Raw genomic sequence first — 17206 nt, 5'->3', positions numbered from 1 at the left:
GCACAGGTTATACACCGGGACGGCACTGAGAGTTAACTTCAGTGGCTGAATCCGGACCGCAGCAATGAGAGCATAGGATCCTGCTGCCAAAACACTTGGGGGCTTATATTAAGTTGTTGCTGAAAAATATTCCTAATAAATATTTTTTTCTTAAATCTGTCTAACTGTGTATTCTTCATTGATGGGAGTTTGGCACCATTGATGGTTTGCTGTATTTTACACTTTAACAGTATTTTAGAATTTGTCATATGACAATATCCAACCACTGACTTCATGAAAATAGTGTTCGAACCAGTAAACTGACCATAAGAGTACTGAACACTGAAACAGTGATTAATGTACCAGTGAAGTCATGGTGAATCCAATAACTTCTATGTAGCCATCATCGTGTCTCTGAGGTTCAAAGTCATGGTGGTCACTAGGGTTTCCCCATGGCATTGTACCGGCACAATATCTTTAAAAAAAAAAAAAAAGAAAGAAAATAAATCACATAACATTTCACTCCATCAGGCTTAGCATTAAAAGCTATGAAATAATATAAAGGTGGGATATACAGACGTTACCTAGGAATGTTGAGAAAGAGCAAACACTGTAGCTTCATCTCCTGAACTTTACACGTGAGGTCTGTGCCATCACACTGGAGACAAGTGCAAATATTTATGAATGCTTTTAGATTTTATACTGTCAGGAATTATTGTTTCACTCTAAAAATCAATCATATCAAGGCATATTCTTTCGCCTTTTATTCTGACTGTATGAACTTGAGAAAAGAATCATTCGGAGAAACTATTTTTCTTCTCACCACCACTCTGATGTGCTTAGCCAAGTCTTTAGCGCTGCCCATTAGGAAGTCAGAGAATGCCGTCTGGAAGAAAGCAGGAAAATCAGCACATGTGAAAACATTCACCGGATACGTTTAAACCATGACACACTCACCCCTGCGTAGAACATCTTATTCCGAAGACGGCTGTTAAATTTTTCAGGTTTGGCCTCTGGAAAAAAAAAAGGAAAACAGTGAGTTTAATTTTATTGTGATATGTCAGTATAATCATGATCAAAAAAAAGGTATAGAAGGTGCACCTCGGGATTCGTGGAACTCTAAGGTTACATGTGCATCAAAACCCAAGCTGAAGTAGTTGTTAAAGACATCGATGGGAAGCTAAATTTATAAGCAGAAAACACAGATTTCAGAAGTGATTCAATAATTTATTATTACGTTGATTATCTAACAGCAATTTCGTCCTTACAAATGTCACCTTATCGAGTGCGAATATCTTAAATATAATCAAAATAGTTCTAGTATTTAATTTTTTAATCTCAATTTAAATTTTAATTTAATCTTTGACTGACAGATCATTTTGCTCATGATAAATTTTAATTCTAGATAGATACTAAATTCTTTTCTTTTATCTGCCAATAGAAAAAGTAGCTTCAAAGCTTAAGATTAGCAAATACTGTATGTGTCCTAATCACTTGAATCTGTGCCTCATTTACATCCTGATTAGCACCAGTATATAAGTTCTGGTGCCTCAGTGTACTGTATATTTGTTGTTGTTGGTGTGGTAGTTAGTTGTGGTGGTGTTTTTTCCAATAAACTCGCTCATAGACTGTATATTCTGCCTTGTATTTCTTATTCAGTTGCCGTTTCTGTGCTGGGAGCATGAGTTGACCTTGTCTGTCTGATGTTCGTCTTTATCTTCTTCGCTGGCCTCCGGATTGGGATCCACACTGAGGTTCCAGCGGTCCAGCTGTACGATGTTCCCATCCTCCACATGAGACAGAATTTTACACACTGGCTCATCTGTGTAGCCCTAAAGATATCACACAGATAAATCAACAAGTGTAGAGCGTGAGCTTCATCTTGTAGTTAACACTTTTAGAAGAAGAAGAAGAAGAAGAAGAAGAAGAAGAAGAAGAAGAAGAAGAAGAAGACCTACACCAAGAACTACATGAAGTACTGTATAAACATAATCTAGTTTGACTGACTGATGATTGCAATGAATTGACCGTAGGGAAGTCTTCTCCACCAACAAGCCTTCTCCTTCTTTTGACTAAATTGCATGCTAGAAATACCCATAAAATATTCTTCAAATAGGAAAAGCTACTGAATAAAAAACATCTAAGATATTTAAGACATTGCTGTGATCTTGACCTGTTTGGCTCAATGGATCCAAAATCTGCTGGTTACAATAGTAATTCTATATCAATCCAAAAACATTCAACCATTTATTCCTGAAATATCATGTTAATAAGAATGTTGGATGGACGAATAGATAGATGGACAATCTGGAAAACCAATGCCTCTACCACCAGGTGGTTGAGACCTAATAATACACACTGTGACAGCAGGAACAACCGATCTACGAGCAAATTATTCACATACTGTAACCTACACAAACCACTGCTAGCTAAATGATTTCAAGAATATTTTAGATCATTATGTTTTCCTCACTCCTCCCCAGTTGAGAGTTCTGGCCAGGTCATTTCCTGTGCCAAGTGGAAGGACAGCAACAGCAGGCTGAGGATTCAATTGCAGCTCGTCCAACACTGACAGGATCCAGCCAACCTGCATATTCAAAAAGGGTTCAGTTCATCTCATCAGCCTCTGTTCGTCTGACTTGACATTTAACAGAAAGTCAGCTCTGACTAAATAAACAGATTATTTAGATTAAACAGAATGACTTATCTAACATTACCACTATTTCTTAGTCTAAACATGAAAGCAGCTCAGGAGGTACTGCATTAAAGTATAAACATAAGTGAGAAATTGTACTGACCGTTCCGTCTCCTCCACATACCAGGATGCGCAGGTTGGGCACTTTGCGGTACATTTCTAACCTTAAAAATTTGCATAATGGAGCGGGGAAATTAAAACTGTAAACTTCTTCTACAACCAAATTAAGAAATACATCAAACTGAATGTAATGGAACAACCAACATTTCAGTACTTACCCCTCTCTAGGCCCTCCTTGTGAGAGATCAAACACCTGTCGTGGGTTGAGGTACCACAGGAAAGACCGAATAATTTTCGCTCCCTGAAAAATTCAAACAAATTTGTTAAAATGCTTGTTTGCGTTTTATTTCTTGAATATTCCATGTAATAGAAAATAAAGCTTGATCATACACACCTGATTTCCACCACTCTTTGGATTCACAAACACAAGCATTGGCTTCATGAGCTGAGAGGGAATCGGTTTGACTATAAAGTGTTTCCATTTGCCATCCTAGCACAGGGATTACAAGCACATAACTGCTATTCCAGCACATAGTAGCTGCATTATACTTCACCAAAATGTGAATAATGAAACTGAATGGATTACCTCTGTTCCTTTCTTGCTGGCCTTGCCTTTCACAGACGTCTTTTTCCTCCTTTTACTAGACTTTAGGGAAGCCTGAAGGAAGCAAAACGAGGTTATAGGCAACAGATCAAAGAGTAAATTGTGAAGAATAAAATGTGTCTGATTCTCATCATAGGTGCATATGGGATTTACAAAAAAGTGTCACTTAACATTTGTCTGTAGACAAGTCATTTAACTGCATGAGAGTTGCATGCTGCTCCATAATTAATCATATTGTTGAACTATTCAGGATTTGCTGTGGATTAGTTTTAAGTTAACCGATGTCTGATGTTTGATGTGAACATCAGCTGAAGCTCTTAACCTGTATCCATTGCATTGCACTGCTGCCACATGATTGACTGATCGGGTAAGTGCATAAAAAGTGCAGGTGTTCAGGTGTTCCTAATAAAGTGGACAGCGAGTGCTCTATTTGAATAATGTGCTCAGGTCTTATTATGGTTTATGCTGAATGTTGTGAGGAACCACGTTTAAAAATGCAAAGTGAAAAAACAACAACAAGACAAAAACACACTAAACCAGAAGCCCCATTTTATTACTGTAACATGCAGAACGATAATGTGTTGAGGAGAGGACTGAGTGTGCACCTGCTGTCTGCGTACTCGGATGATCCAGGTAGGAGGAACTATAACAGCAGCATGTGCACCGAGATTGCAGGTCTCTTCTATGTGCTGTAGCATGAAGCAGGTCACTTTATTGTGGTACTGCAAAAGCATACACGGACCCCGTTAGCTTTATTGCGCTTCCTGTGTACATTTTGTTACATAAACACTTTCAGATCAGCAGATCCATTTACCGCTTGTTTACACCAAGAGCAACTGATGGCCACAATGTCTTTATTGTGAAAGAACTTCTGCTGGAAACCCTGAGGAAAGACGAAACCATGGTTGTACTCATTTCAGTACAATAGAATACAATCAGACTTTAAATATAAAAATCGAATTTACACTAAACTGTAACAGACCTTTCCACATTGTCTGCACTTCCCATCCTGCCTCCTCCTGTGGACCCAGTGATGCCGTACAGTACATGGCTTAAAACAAGCAAACGTTCAGATGTCTGAGAAACACAGCACAGCAGGGAAATACAGAGAAATTCAGTTTAATCAGACTTTTCATACCTCTCGCACATTTCTCGTGCCTGGATCCCGAAATGATGGTTTACACCTGAAATTAATCTGCACACAAAAGCAATGAATAGCACAGTGAACACGCTCAATAAATATATCGCAATAATCCAATGCGTTGTCCGTGTCATTTAAAACTTTTACCTTCTCTAGCTGGTCCATGCATATCGTATGGACTGCTATTTTGCAAGCGGCACATTTATAGCGAGGCAATGATTTTTGCTGTTGGTCAGAAAACATATGGTTATGGTTAGACAGAGCAGTGATATATTATTAGTTGTGGCTCCTGGTCTGCCACAAGGCCTGTGCTTACACGTTGTTAACATTGGTGGGTGCTCTTGCCCAAGGTTTTCCACAGAGATCAACGCGACAGTTTTTAATGAATATATTTTAACCTCATCAACAACTTAGAAAGCTTTTTAAATAAATTTATTTATATTCCTTCAGCATTATGTTCCTTGATAAAATGATAACGATTTTCAGTCCGACAGAACAAACAGAACAGTATAAAAAAAAAGAAGTGTAAAGGGGGAAAAGCAGCATATGTGCACTGCAGAAAGCTCACCAGTGATTTGGCAAAGCAGTAAAGCTCTCCGACATAACAGAAATCTCCAGAAAGACCAGTCTCAAACCAGACGTGCTGCCCGTACTGAGCATTCTCCTGTAGAGAGCATCCAATAACCAGAGCTTACTGTATTTGTACTTATTAAGAGCAATCATACCGTTACTGTATATAATGTACTGAAGTACAGTTAGCACTATATGTGTACACAGCATTACCACAAGCTTTTACATGACACAGAAAACCTTTTCACATCTATAAACCTTTTGAACTTTTTATCACCACAGATTAAGTTGACTCTCCAGGATTTATTTATTAATTTATCCTGTGCTTGTATAGAAAAAGCAATGTTTGTTTGTATCCACTTCTATGGGGTGATACAGTGCATACATTGCAAGAAGGAAATATCGCTTTAATGAAAACCGCTAACAGCGACCCATCAGACTGATGCTAATTAGCAGAATGTGAATCCATGACCTTATTATCTGTGGTAGAAGGTAGAGCTGTCATATCATACTCATAGAATAATGAAACTCACGGTCCAGTCGACTGTCTGGGAAATCTCTTGGTTAGTTTCACACTTAGTCGCTGCCAAAGCACTGGACTGTGTGGCCTGGTTCTGAACACCAGACTTGGCAATGGCTTTCCTAAAACAACACAAATGCACACTGCTTATGGACTAATATACACATTATATTCAACATCACTTGGATTGAATTATTCACATTTATCACAAAAGCATTACCAAAGGAAAAGGACACATAGGAAATATGATTAGCATTTTCGATTGAAGCTATTCTTTGAAAAGCTAATAAAAAAAGCTGGACTAATCAGATGTGCATATTCATCTCTGTCATGTTGTCTGTTTGTGTTCATATCATTTACTGTGACATCACATACGATGAGTAATATGAGTAATACAGTACTGTATGAGTAATACAGTAGCATCACAATACAAATATGTCGTCTTAATTTCAAGTGAAAATATCTTGAATGTAGTCAAATGAAGCTAGTATATTTTTTTAAAACAAATATAAAATTATCAAACCTATTTTCCTATGATTTTATTCATATCAAGTTCAATTTCATTTACTTTCAGATTTTCTTTTCTATTGGCAAAAAAAAAATTAACTTCTTTCTTGAAATAAATCGGACAAATTAGAAAAAAATAAGATCTGCCAAAAGAACAAGACTATTTTACACTTTAATGAGTACAAATGTCTGAAAATAGTTTTATTTATCTTATATTTGCTTTGTTGTAATCTTAGCAGAAAATACCTGCTAAATTTCCACCTGCTAAGATTTTTGCTACTTGCTACTAATTTCCATGTCAATGACCATAGATACATGAAACTTGACAACTATTTTGCAAAATGGATGAAAACTGTGCAGCATCTGGATTTAAGACTCAGTGACACTTCAAGTTCAAGAGAATCACATGAAACTATAGAGAATACGATAAACTCACCGTATCTTCTTTCATTTTTTTTTTTAGCTTATTTAAGTTCACTAAGATTAATCTTGTAAATGGATTCATAGATTAGAAACTGCTGATTTAGTTCATGAGGCAGGATTTATATTATTTAATCAATTTAAAATAAATATGTTGAAGTCTACTTTGGGATGTAGTATGGGTTGTAGTTTAACTAAAGAAATTACCTCAGAAATAATCAGCACTAGCAATTAAACTACCCAAATATTTCTACCATAATCCACTGAACATGTATATATAATTTTGTTTCGAATCAAGTGTGAGATTCATTCATTCATTCATCTTCTACCGCTTATCCGAACTACCTCGGGTCACGGGGAGCCTGTGCCTATCTCAGGCGTCATCGGGCATCAAGGCAGGATACACCCTGGACGGAGTGCCAACCCATCGCAGGGCACACACACACACTCATTCACACACTAGGGACAATTTTCCAGAGATACAAATCAACCTACCATGCATGTCTTTGGACCAGGGGAGGAAACCGGAGTACCCAGAGGAAACCCCCGAGGCACGGGGAGAACATGCAAACTCCACACACACAAGGTGGAGGCGGGAATCGAACCCCCAACCCTGGAGGTGTGAGGCGAACGTGCTAACCACTAAGCCACCGTGCCCCCATATCAAAATACTTTGCATTGATAATCAGAGATGGACAGGAAGATAATTACATAATAATAATAATAATAATAATAATAATAATAATAATAATTAGTGTCTTCTGTCGACAGCGACCCGGTTTTAAATCCTCAAATCATCCCCATACACTTCCATCCTTTTTACTTACTCTACATGCTTATGACAGACACCAATTAGACAGACATATAGAAGTATGGATGGAGAGAGAGAGAGAGAGAGAGAGAGAGAGAGAGAGAGAGAGAGACAGAGAGAGAATATGTAAAGAAAATTGATTTTTTTAATGAAAAGCATACCCACACTTCAAACTCCAATGGTTTCATGTAATCTTATCTCTTATTCCTGTTACACAGATGTAACGATGGATATTTACATCAGTCTACACCACACTGATTTCAGGTCAACACACATACTCGATAATTACATTTGCATCACCTGCAGCATGCAGAAATGTATGAAGGCAAATGTGGAAAAAAATCAGTTGAACACAAAGCAAGTTACAGACAAATTTAATAAAACAAATGAACTCAAAAACAAATGAAACCCATAAAGTTGTGAATTTAAGTATAAAAATACAACTTTTTGTATACTCTGTGGTACACATAAAATTAAATGCACCTCCATCTCAAAAGTCTGTGCACACCTGATTATAACATCCATAAAAACCCATTAAACATCAGATTCCGGATTTGTCTTTATTTTAACCTCCAATCTTTTGTGAAGTGTTTCCGCTAGATTTACATTTAGATGGTCCACCAATAAAGGAACTACAGACGATGAATTCCTGCTTGCAGGCTTAAATATACCTCAAAATATAGGAACAAATATATCTAGAGCTTCAGCACACATCTAACATGACTGAGACATCTATGCATCTAGTTATAAATATTCTTGACATTAGAAAGTTAGGTTTTTCAGGAAGAGCTTTCTCGGTTCATTTCCTGAAGCACCTCAGGGACATGTTTAAACTGCTTCTTTTTTTACTCCCACATCAATCACTAGTTTGAATGTTCTACAGATCTTTGCTTGCCTTTGTTTTTACATGCCAAGAAATTTATACTAGCCATCATTTAACAGACCTATACACATAATTCCTAATATAATACATAACACAGTTTATACCCTGCTCTATTTACCAGACTTAAAAAAACACACCCTCAGAAGGTGAAGAAAGGTCTGTTTAGTTTCATCCACACCTCCAAATGACAAAGTCATCACTCACGCATAGCTTTCGCACAGCCACAGCAATAAGCAGAGCCGGTTTTGACAGCAGTGGGAAATAAACAGTACTGCCATGTAGTACAGAATGTTTCCTACTTTTAAATCTTTACTTAGGTCAAGATTACACAGAAACGACTGTATGACGTGTCTAGATAAATTCAGTTTCACAAATTTGCTGTTTAGATTTGTGTAGAAATTCACGTCACAGTCAAAATAAGGTATAAAAACTGAGGACTTGACGTTACAAGGAGACGATAGTGGATGGTCTGTAGGAAAATGAATATGGTAACATAGAAACAATGTGTGATTATATTTGTTCTGTATTGAAGTCATATTTATGTTATCGTGACTTCCCATCCATGATGGTTTAGCGGAGATAAGAATAAAAGTACATTTTTTGCTTCCTGTTTTTGTGAGACCTTGCATGCTGTAACCTTTGTGTGCAATCCCCACTGTGAGAATCAGTGACGCTTAGCAACCCGAGGGTGGTTAACCTACTGGCTGATCAGTGGGACTGATAAGTAACGATGCTACGCTGTCGTACCAGTGCTGCTAATGAGCTAGCGCCATGGAGCTCAGATCCACAGGACAGAGAATTAGAAGGTCACTCAGGAAAAATCACACACACACACACACACACACACACACACACACACACAGAGCAACCATCAATTGGCAAAGATTTCCCATTTAAATGTTATTATGTCTGGCTAATGATTACAGCATTTGTTTCTAACATGAAGAAATTGGCAAGTGTCAAATGGCTGAATTTTACCATGTTTTTATGATTTAAAGTGGTTCATGAATGTTTTGGAGAACTCAAATTTTGTGTTTGTGTTCCACAGTGAAATGTTTATTATATCTTTTGAATTTAGTGGAACACTTCATATGTAACAGTGCCAGAATATACAGGGAAAATCATGTGGACTGAAGGAAAGATAAAGCTTTACATACGAGATGAAGCCACTCCATGACTCCATTGTAGGGTCATAATGGGCTCCCAGTAGCGGGCTAAAGGCAGTGTGTGTCTTCCAACAGGTGGAGTTCCTGCGACTAGGCAGTGGTTGACCTCTTCCTGGCCAAGGGCTGCCTGCTTTAGAGATGGTGGAGACCCGTCTGCGGCGTCTTCTCTGGGGATAACGTCCTTGTGTGCCATTTTCAGCATGGCCTAGGTATGAAGAATTTCTCCTGAGACATCGTGGAACGCGGATTAACGTATGAGCCTGGACCCGCTCGACAACCACACTCAAAGGCAGGCAGGTTTGTTGGCACAAAATAGAGGAATTTCTAAACTCCTGATCTGACAAAGCTTCCTCCATGAGATGCTCATCACATGGCTCTGTGTACTGGTCATTGTCAGAGTCAGTGGTGGAGATTGGACTGTCACTTTCATGGTCTCCTTCTAAAAGTAGAGGGTCTGAGCAGACATAGGACATGCTCCCTTTCAGCTCCACCTGTCCAACAGCTTGATCCCGAACATATTCTTCCTCCTCTGTCATCTGTATAAGGCTGGCAAGCAGCATGGAAGGGCCAAGAAGGTGCGTGTCAATGTTGCGCAAATTGCTTGCCTTCTTACGGCGTACTGCAAAACGTGGATTTGCACCTGGTGTGGTGGTGCTTGAGCGGCGCCTGCGATTACAAGTTCTAGTTGTACGGCTGCTAGCGGCATGAGGCAGTGACTGTAGTGACTGTAGTGACTGTAGCTGAACGCTGGATCTCCTGCGCTGCACGAGTGTAGCTGAGGCAAAACCTGCACTGGAACGTCTGCGTGCACGGCTCGCTGGTACGGCAATACTGGGTCTCCTGGATCGACATGCCTCAGACCCTTCGCCACCTGGCCTAGCAAAAACAGCCTCCTTCCTCTTAAAGTGACGTCGAAAGAACACGTCCATGGAGGCTTTCTAAAGCTTCTTTGAGGCTGTTGGTGCAAAATTGTCAATTACTGATTGTACGAAAAACCTAAGCCTTTGAGGAGTCTGCTTTGAGCAAAACCCTGATGTAATGCTGATCTAATTTAATCCTAAATTAATTCCAGTCCTTAATGCAATATTAAAAACCTGGCATTCACATATGTTACTACATATCCTCACCAGATCTCTACAGAATGAGTGCACTGCTCATAATTCTAGTAAATTCTGGTTAGAGTAGCCACCTGTGCTACATCCCTGATGACATACATCATCATTCAGTGCCACCTTTTGATTATGAACCTTTGACTTGTAGATGTACAGAGCAGATTAGAAGGCTTTCTAACCCTTCTCTAATGGCTGTGCTAATTAAAGCCAATGAGGTGAGCAGCTGTTTCATTAAAGTTATTAAAGTCTGTGGACATTACACTCAGTCCAAACACTGGTCTCTATGTGCAACGCAAACTGTAGGATTGGTTCCTGAATCAGAACATTAACTTTACCTTCTATAAATTGCATCTTCCACATTTTTTAAAACAAAAGATAGTATAGAAGCTCCCAGGATTGAGGTACATGTGAAAAACATGTCCTGTATAGTGCCTTATGTTAGTGGTTCTATAAACAGCCCTTAGTGTCACCCCCAGAAAGTCCATATTTTTGTTCTATCACTGTGTTAGGTCAGAATTCAGATAATGTCAATGAAGTTCATGCCAAGAGGCTGAACAGGATTTGATCAGGAAGTTCAGAAAGTAATCAATGACCAAAGAATCCAGCTAACTTCCTTCTATGCAGTAAATTCTAGAAAAAAAATCTGTTAAAAATTGTACAAAGCAATAATTTTCTTTGACTTTATATTTCTTTTGTTTTAACCTAATAAAATGCATATATGTATTTCTGATTTGTTCTGAAAAAGTATTTCTGAAATGTTCCTGAATACTGCCTACGATCACTTTCATTTCCACCAGACTCAATTAAATCAAGTCTCAAGTTCAGATTCATTGTGTAAATAAATCTCCTGTCAGATCAAAATTATTCCGATTAAATATATATTTTACAAAATATTTTATGACAAACTACATGCAATTTTCGACATTAAATTAAAAGGAGGTTCAATAAAACAATAAATGTAAATCAATCAAGCATCAAAGCAACAGTCTACTTACTGTACTCAAATATATAAGCAAATTTCAGCCAAGCACTGAACCCACTTATGGAAGTTCACCACAAATACTTAACTTCAGAATGTTTACTAGAATAATACTACTGTCAAATGTGAAGAGGAAAGTAGTAGCATACGACCTGACACTGATTATGTGGCTCTCCTCTGGCAATTCTGAAACACAATGGACTGAGAGAAAGGGAGAAAGTAACAGAGAACAAAAAGGCGAATGATCAGGTGAACGAGTAGAGGAGGTGCTAAAGAACCCAGACACAAACAGAGCTCATCGATTGGCTACGAAGAAGCCAGCAGGAGTGCATCAGAGTCTAAGCCTGTGGTTTAAAATAATCACTGATTACCAGATTCAGACACACACTGTGCTTGTGTGCATCACCCACTCAACACACAAACACACACACACACACACCATAGTAACAGCTTCCAGTGACAACCCCCCAGTCCACTACCCTTTTCAGTAGGAAACCTGTATTTATTCATCCTTAGGACAACTAAACTACAGAGGATGAATCACGAGCCTTGACCAGAAGAGCCTCTCTCTTTTGCAGGAATAAAATACATAATGTTTTTTTTTTAATGTTCCCTTAATTAGCATTACTTAACACATAAGTAAACAATAATAAACCAAAAAACGATAAAACACCTGCATAAACCAATACTCATACCATCAATAAGTAAAATAAAACCCTCTTTGACTGATACGAAACAATAACATACTATTAAATAACAAAATAAACTGACCCTGAATAACATTTACCTGTTCACCTGACGATCAGACCTGAGTAAGTTCTCAACATTTAGGGTCCTGCTGTACTACGGTTATCACGTAGCTGATGCGATGCAGCTTACCTAAGTCAGTCTAGTGTTCAGCTAACATCTTGCCATTGTATCAACTCTTTACCAGATAAAAAGACGCAGCTAAGCCAATATAACACAACACAATACCATTCATTTCCACTTCAAGGCCTCTCAGCTCTTGAATTATGGATCAGTGTGTATAAACCAGCACAGCGTCTGAAAAAGCTGCATGCTAATTTAACATCACAGAACGTTGATCAGCCGCCGTCTGTTTATTACAAGCCTTACTTAAAATACAGCATGTCAATACCATGCCACTTCATTAGATTATCAATCTCAGCAACACTTCTGCTTATAAGACCTGTATCGCTACGCTCAAAGCACATCAACACATAAGGAAATAATTACTGCTCTTTAAGAGGGGTCAGAATACTGCAGCTTACTCTAGCAGTTACCACGGAGTGGGGTCTGGACGCTGTACTGGCTCATGTCTCTTTTTCTGGGAAATAGAATTCAACTTTGTACATTGTTTTCACTTTAAAATAAGTCAGATCATTTGAATGCTTTAAAGCTTTGAATGCTTTATTTGAGTTCCCCAGTGTGAACAATGATGGTGCTTTACTGTATGTGCTGCATCAGAGAGAAATCGAGACAGCACACCAAACATAATGAGCATTATAACAGGTTACACGGGACACTTAACACCACACGTCTGGTGTGAATGGGTCTTTACTGTACACTGCCGACTTCAGCTACTGTACTGAGTCCTGCCTTCTTCAGAAATGTTCAGATGACCCAGCCATTTGATTGTATCAGTGGTGGTGAGTAGACTGAGTACAGGTCTACAGTGAATAATTTTGTCATATGGTGTGAGCGGAACCATCTACAGCTCAATGTGACAAACACAAAGGAGCTAGTGGCCGAACTAAGGAGGACTAAGGCACCTATGTCCCCTGTTTCTATCCATGGGGTCTCTGTGGACATGGTCAAGGATTACAAATACCTAGGAGTTCACATTAATAATAAACCGGACCGGACTAAGAACTCTGAAGCCGTCTACAAGCAATGTCAGAGCCAGGGCTGAAGTCCTTCAACATCTGCAGGACGATCGTGCGGTAACGAACCCAATTTCCCCATGAGGATTAATAAAGTATTCTGATTTTGATTTACGATATAGCGTTATGAGTTGGCTACTTTTCTGCTAACACAACAGCAGTTGCTCAAATCAGCAGATGCAGTATATACAGAAATTTAGCTAGTCATTAGTGCTAGTTAGTACCTCACTACTCAGTGTGGGGCATCTGGGCTCCGGATATGAATGGCCCAATCTTGTCTGCCAAAGGTGTACTAATTATCCCTGCAGAACATGCCTTGTGTGCCTGGGTCCCTTTTTAAGTCTGCTGCCAAAGAAGCCATACACAGAGGGTGCAGATTTAAGAATCACACAGCCAGCATGGCCAAACAGACTGTCCATGTGGTGTTTTCAAGACACCACACATAGGTCACACAAGGAATCTTTTGGTCTCACCCCATATGTTTATCCCTGGCAGAGCTGGATATCTAGGACATAATGTTCTGTCCCACGAATGGATTTGCCATTTATTAGATACCTTTCCTCTTTATTCTTTCCACTCTGTTCAGGATACAGTCCTTAGGATGATCAACAATGTTTCCATTACTTTCAGTGTTTGTTGGAAATCTCTGGAAGTTTCCTCTACAAGGAGATCTGCTGTCTCAGATAGACAGTGTGATCTGGAACACCCAGCCAGGTCACCTTTGTCTGCAGGCTTTCGTCGGACTGAATTGCCAATCAAGGACCTCCTATTTAGTCATGAATTTTTGCCTTAAGTCACTACGTTACCTTTTTTGGAGTACCTTGGCTTGTGTACATACGTGTATGGGTGCTGCGTGTGATATACCACATCTGACGGTTTTACAGGGCTCACAGAATATTTTTATTTTGCTAGTTTACCTTAAACTTTCATGATGCATGTGGCCAATTTAAGAATTTAGTACATTCTTAAAAATAAGGAATGCAATGGCGAGCTAAACAAGAAGCTCCACAGAAGGCAAATAAAGTTGATGATCACAGAATTCTGTTATTGGTAAAAAGAAAAAGAAAAAAAAAAAAGAACCCTTATCAACATCTAGCCAAGTCAAGACACTCTTGAGGTAGGCATTTTATGGTCAAAGTCTACAATTGAGAGATGACTTCATGAATATAAATACAGGGGATTTTTACCTCAAGATGCAAGTTTCTGGTAACAATCAAGAACAGAAAAGCCAGATTAGACAAAAAAAAAAAAGCCTGCCCAATTCTGAAACAAGATTCTTTGGACTGATAAAACTATGATTAACTTGAACTAGCATGATCGTACCATATCATCTGTCAAACATAATGTTATGGCATGGTTATGTATGGCTGCCAGTAAAACTGTCACCTGTATGTATGGATGATGTGACTGCTGACTGAAGTAGCAGGATAAATTGTGAAGTGTACAGAGCTGTACCTTCTGCTCAGATTCTGCAAAACGGATAGGACGGTGTTTCACAGTACAGATTGTTAATGACCCATGACATACCGTATAGCAACCTCAGACCTTCTTCATTCTAGCTTAGACAAACAAGCAGCAACTGAATGTGGCTGCAGCAAAACGGCCTGGTGGAGTATCTCAAGGCAAGAAACTCCATGTCCATGGGTTCACTGACTGCAAAGTATTATAAAGTAATATTCAAGTATTATAAAATAAACCTTATATTTATAATTATGTTAGTTTGTCCACTTATTTTGAGCATGTAGGGACTACGTACAAACGACTGCAATTCTTAAATAGTTTATGCAATATTGTTGTAAAACCCTGTGAATAAAAGCTGAAAGTCTACACTTCAAAATTCCATTGTGTGGTACAGAGGCAAAATGACCAAATGTGTCTCACTGTCCAAATATTTATCATATAAAAGAACACTGACACCTTTTCCTGTACCAATAAGACCAGAAAACCTGTTTATCAAAACTGTCAAAACTGAAATATAATGGAATAGCCATTGTTCCATCCTCTCAATATGATATTATATAAGTCAAAATGTATAATCTATAATCCTTTGTACTTGTCCCAGAAAGATTTAATTTAATTTAATTTAATTTCCTGTAATATGTGTATATTCTGCATTGCATATCAACAAATTATTAGCCAGTAGATTGAAGACATTAGTTGAAATATTGACCCAGTTGTGATAATGCATTAGTCCTGTACATACTTAAGTTTGCTTGTTAGTTACTCAGGCTTCTTCACTCAGGTGAAAAAACTTGTTATACCTTGTTAACTGGTGTTTTGTGTACTGTGTGTTTTGCGAATCACATGTTGCTAGGAAACTCAGGTTTGTTTAAAGAAAGCTTGTCTGGGAGTTTCATAAAGATGCCAGCTACAAAGATAGTGAAGAGCAACACCGAACACCAAAAGGCAGTATTATATATATAAATATATATATATTTTTTATTTAACAAACTAACAAATGAATGCCTGTGGCCACAAATTTTTATTTCAAGTTTAAAACTAACATCCTGACCACAGTCTTTTGACTGAATGTCTGTTCATTGCCTCTGTGTCCCCTGAGCCACTACCCAGCCAAGGCACCAGGACTTCCATAATTGTCCCCCATGACAGTAGGGTTGGCTGTGAATGGCAAGCAAAAGTAATTGCTCTCAGTGCAAAGGGCCAACGATCAATACGGTACATGTAGCAGTGTCTCCATCTGGAGGACACTTCCCAAATATCCATTTTTGTCTTGCAATTTTTGCAATTAGAAGTGAAGATGCATCTAAGAAAAAAGTTTTGATGTCGTAGGTTTTATATTTCAAGAAGATTTATCATGCAGTATCTTCATAGGAAAATCTATTCAATTCTTGCAGAATACCACAAAACCCACACTCCTACCTGCATGTACCCTTGTTATCATATTCCATGTCTTCGTTCTAAAAATAAATCAATAAAATCATTAAATCAAGTACCGTAAGCCATGTGTAAGTGGCAGAGTGTAATGCTCCAAATGAATCTTTGATGTAGACATGCTAATGACTGGATCAACTGGTAAAAAGTAATATATAAATGAGATGGTAACTGTTTAGATCTCAATGGGTTCAAATAGAAATGTGGATAGTTTAACTGCTTTGCCCACTAGTTCATCTCCCCACAGCCTAACTTCAATCAAACATCTGGCCTAATTCCTTTGAGTCAGAGCTCAGGAGAGCACCATTTAACGCCCCGGCACTCTCCACACACACACACTCACTCACACACACACACTCACACACAGACTCACACACACACTCACACACTCACTCACACTCACACACACACACACACACACACACACACACAATCCAGTATTGAGACTCTGACCCTGATCTATACATAGCAGCAGTGGAAAGGGAGAAATGGTAAAGATAGCAGCAGAAATGGGTCTGTCCCTCTTCAGGCCTTGACTGGGACTGCTAATACAAATGTGGACTGTGAGCCCAATGATTTGAACGTGTATGTTTAAGAGACCTACTTTTAATGAGTCTCAGAATAGGTACTTTTCTGATTTTTGCAATTAAGACTGGGGCATCACCTAGCAGGCACCAAAACAAATACCTCTTCTTAATCAGAGCAGGAGTACTACATGAGTCTACACACATGAACACACACACTTATTTACTAAACTGGAGAGAACTACATGACGGACAGGTAATCATTTAGATGTCAAAGAACAATTGCCATCACTGAGATGAACTTAATCTTTTATTTCATCCCTTCTAACCAGCAAGGCGGATGTCGTAGCTTAGTGGTTAAAGTGTTGGACTAATTATCGGAAGGTTGTGAGCTTGAATCCCAGGTGAATCACAAATGACGTACTGTAAATGTATGGCGAGACATGTTTACTGTCCGCAC

General features: G+C 38.6%; 2 protein-coding genes across 3 annotated transcripts in view; one reads left to right on the top strand and one right to left on the bottom strand.

The window, feature by feature from the left end:
- Positions 1-17206, top strand: part of hal (histidine ammonia-lyase) — a 107247-nt gene that overhangs the window by 56979 nt on the left and 33062 nt on the right. The window lies entirely within an intron of this gene.
- The window catches only part of dgkzb (diacylglycerol kinase, zeta b), a 29406-nt gene that overhangs the window by 7050 nt on the left and 5150 nt on the right, over positions 1-17206 (bottom strand). The window contains exons 2-21 of one of the 2 annotated variants that reach the window (XM_060887143.1): positions 14601-14613; positions 9348-10294; positions 5583-5691; positions 5048-5143; positions 4627-4704; positions 4477-4533; positions 4321-4389; positions 4153-4221; positions 3944-4060; positions 3321-3392; positions 3129-3224; positions 2953-3035; positions 2778-2838; positions 2453-2566; positions 1671-1811; positions 1081-1159; positions 937-992; positions 803-865; positions 564-637; positions 343-454 (exon numbers count right to left, since the gene is read on the bottom strand). In XM_060887143.1, coding sequence (XP_060743126.1) covers positions 343-454; positions 564-637; positions 803-865; positions 937-992; positions 1081-1159; positions 1671-1811; positions 2453-2566; positions 2778-2838; positions 2953-3035; positions 3129-3224; positions 3321-3392; positions 3944-4060; positions 4153-4221; positions 4321-4389; positions 4477-4533; positions 4627-4704; positions 5048-5143; positions 5583-5691; positions 9348-10294; positions 14601-14613 — 2506 coding nt within the window. Of the gene's footprint in view, positions 1-342; positions 455-563; positions 638-802; positions 866-936; positions 993-1080; positions 1160-1670; positions 1812-2452; positions 2567-2777; positions 2839-2952; positions 3036-3128; positions 3225-3320; positions 3393-3943; positions 4061-4152; positions 4222-4320; positions 4390-4476; positions 4534-4626; positions 4705-5047; positions 5144-5582; positions 5692-9347; positions 10312-11599; positions 11703-14600; positions 14614-17206 lie in introns of those variants that run through there. The other variant, XM_060887142.1, reaches the window with a different exon arrangement.

This window comes from Tachysurus vachellii, chromosome 14 (genome assembly GCF_030014155.1).
Source record: "Tachysurus vachellii isolate PV-2020 chromosome 14, HZAU_Pvac_v1, whole genome shotgun sequence".
NCBI lineage: Eukaryota > Metazoa > Chordata > Actinopteri > Siluriformes > Bagridae > Tachysurus > Tachysurus vachellii.
Note: the sequence above shows the minus strand (reverse complement) of the source record. Positions and strands in the feature narration are given on the sequence as shown.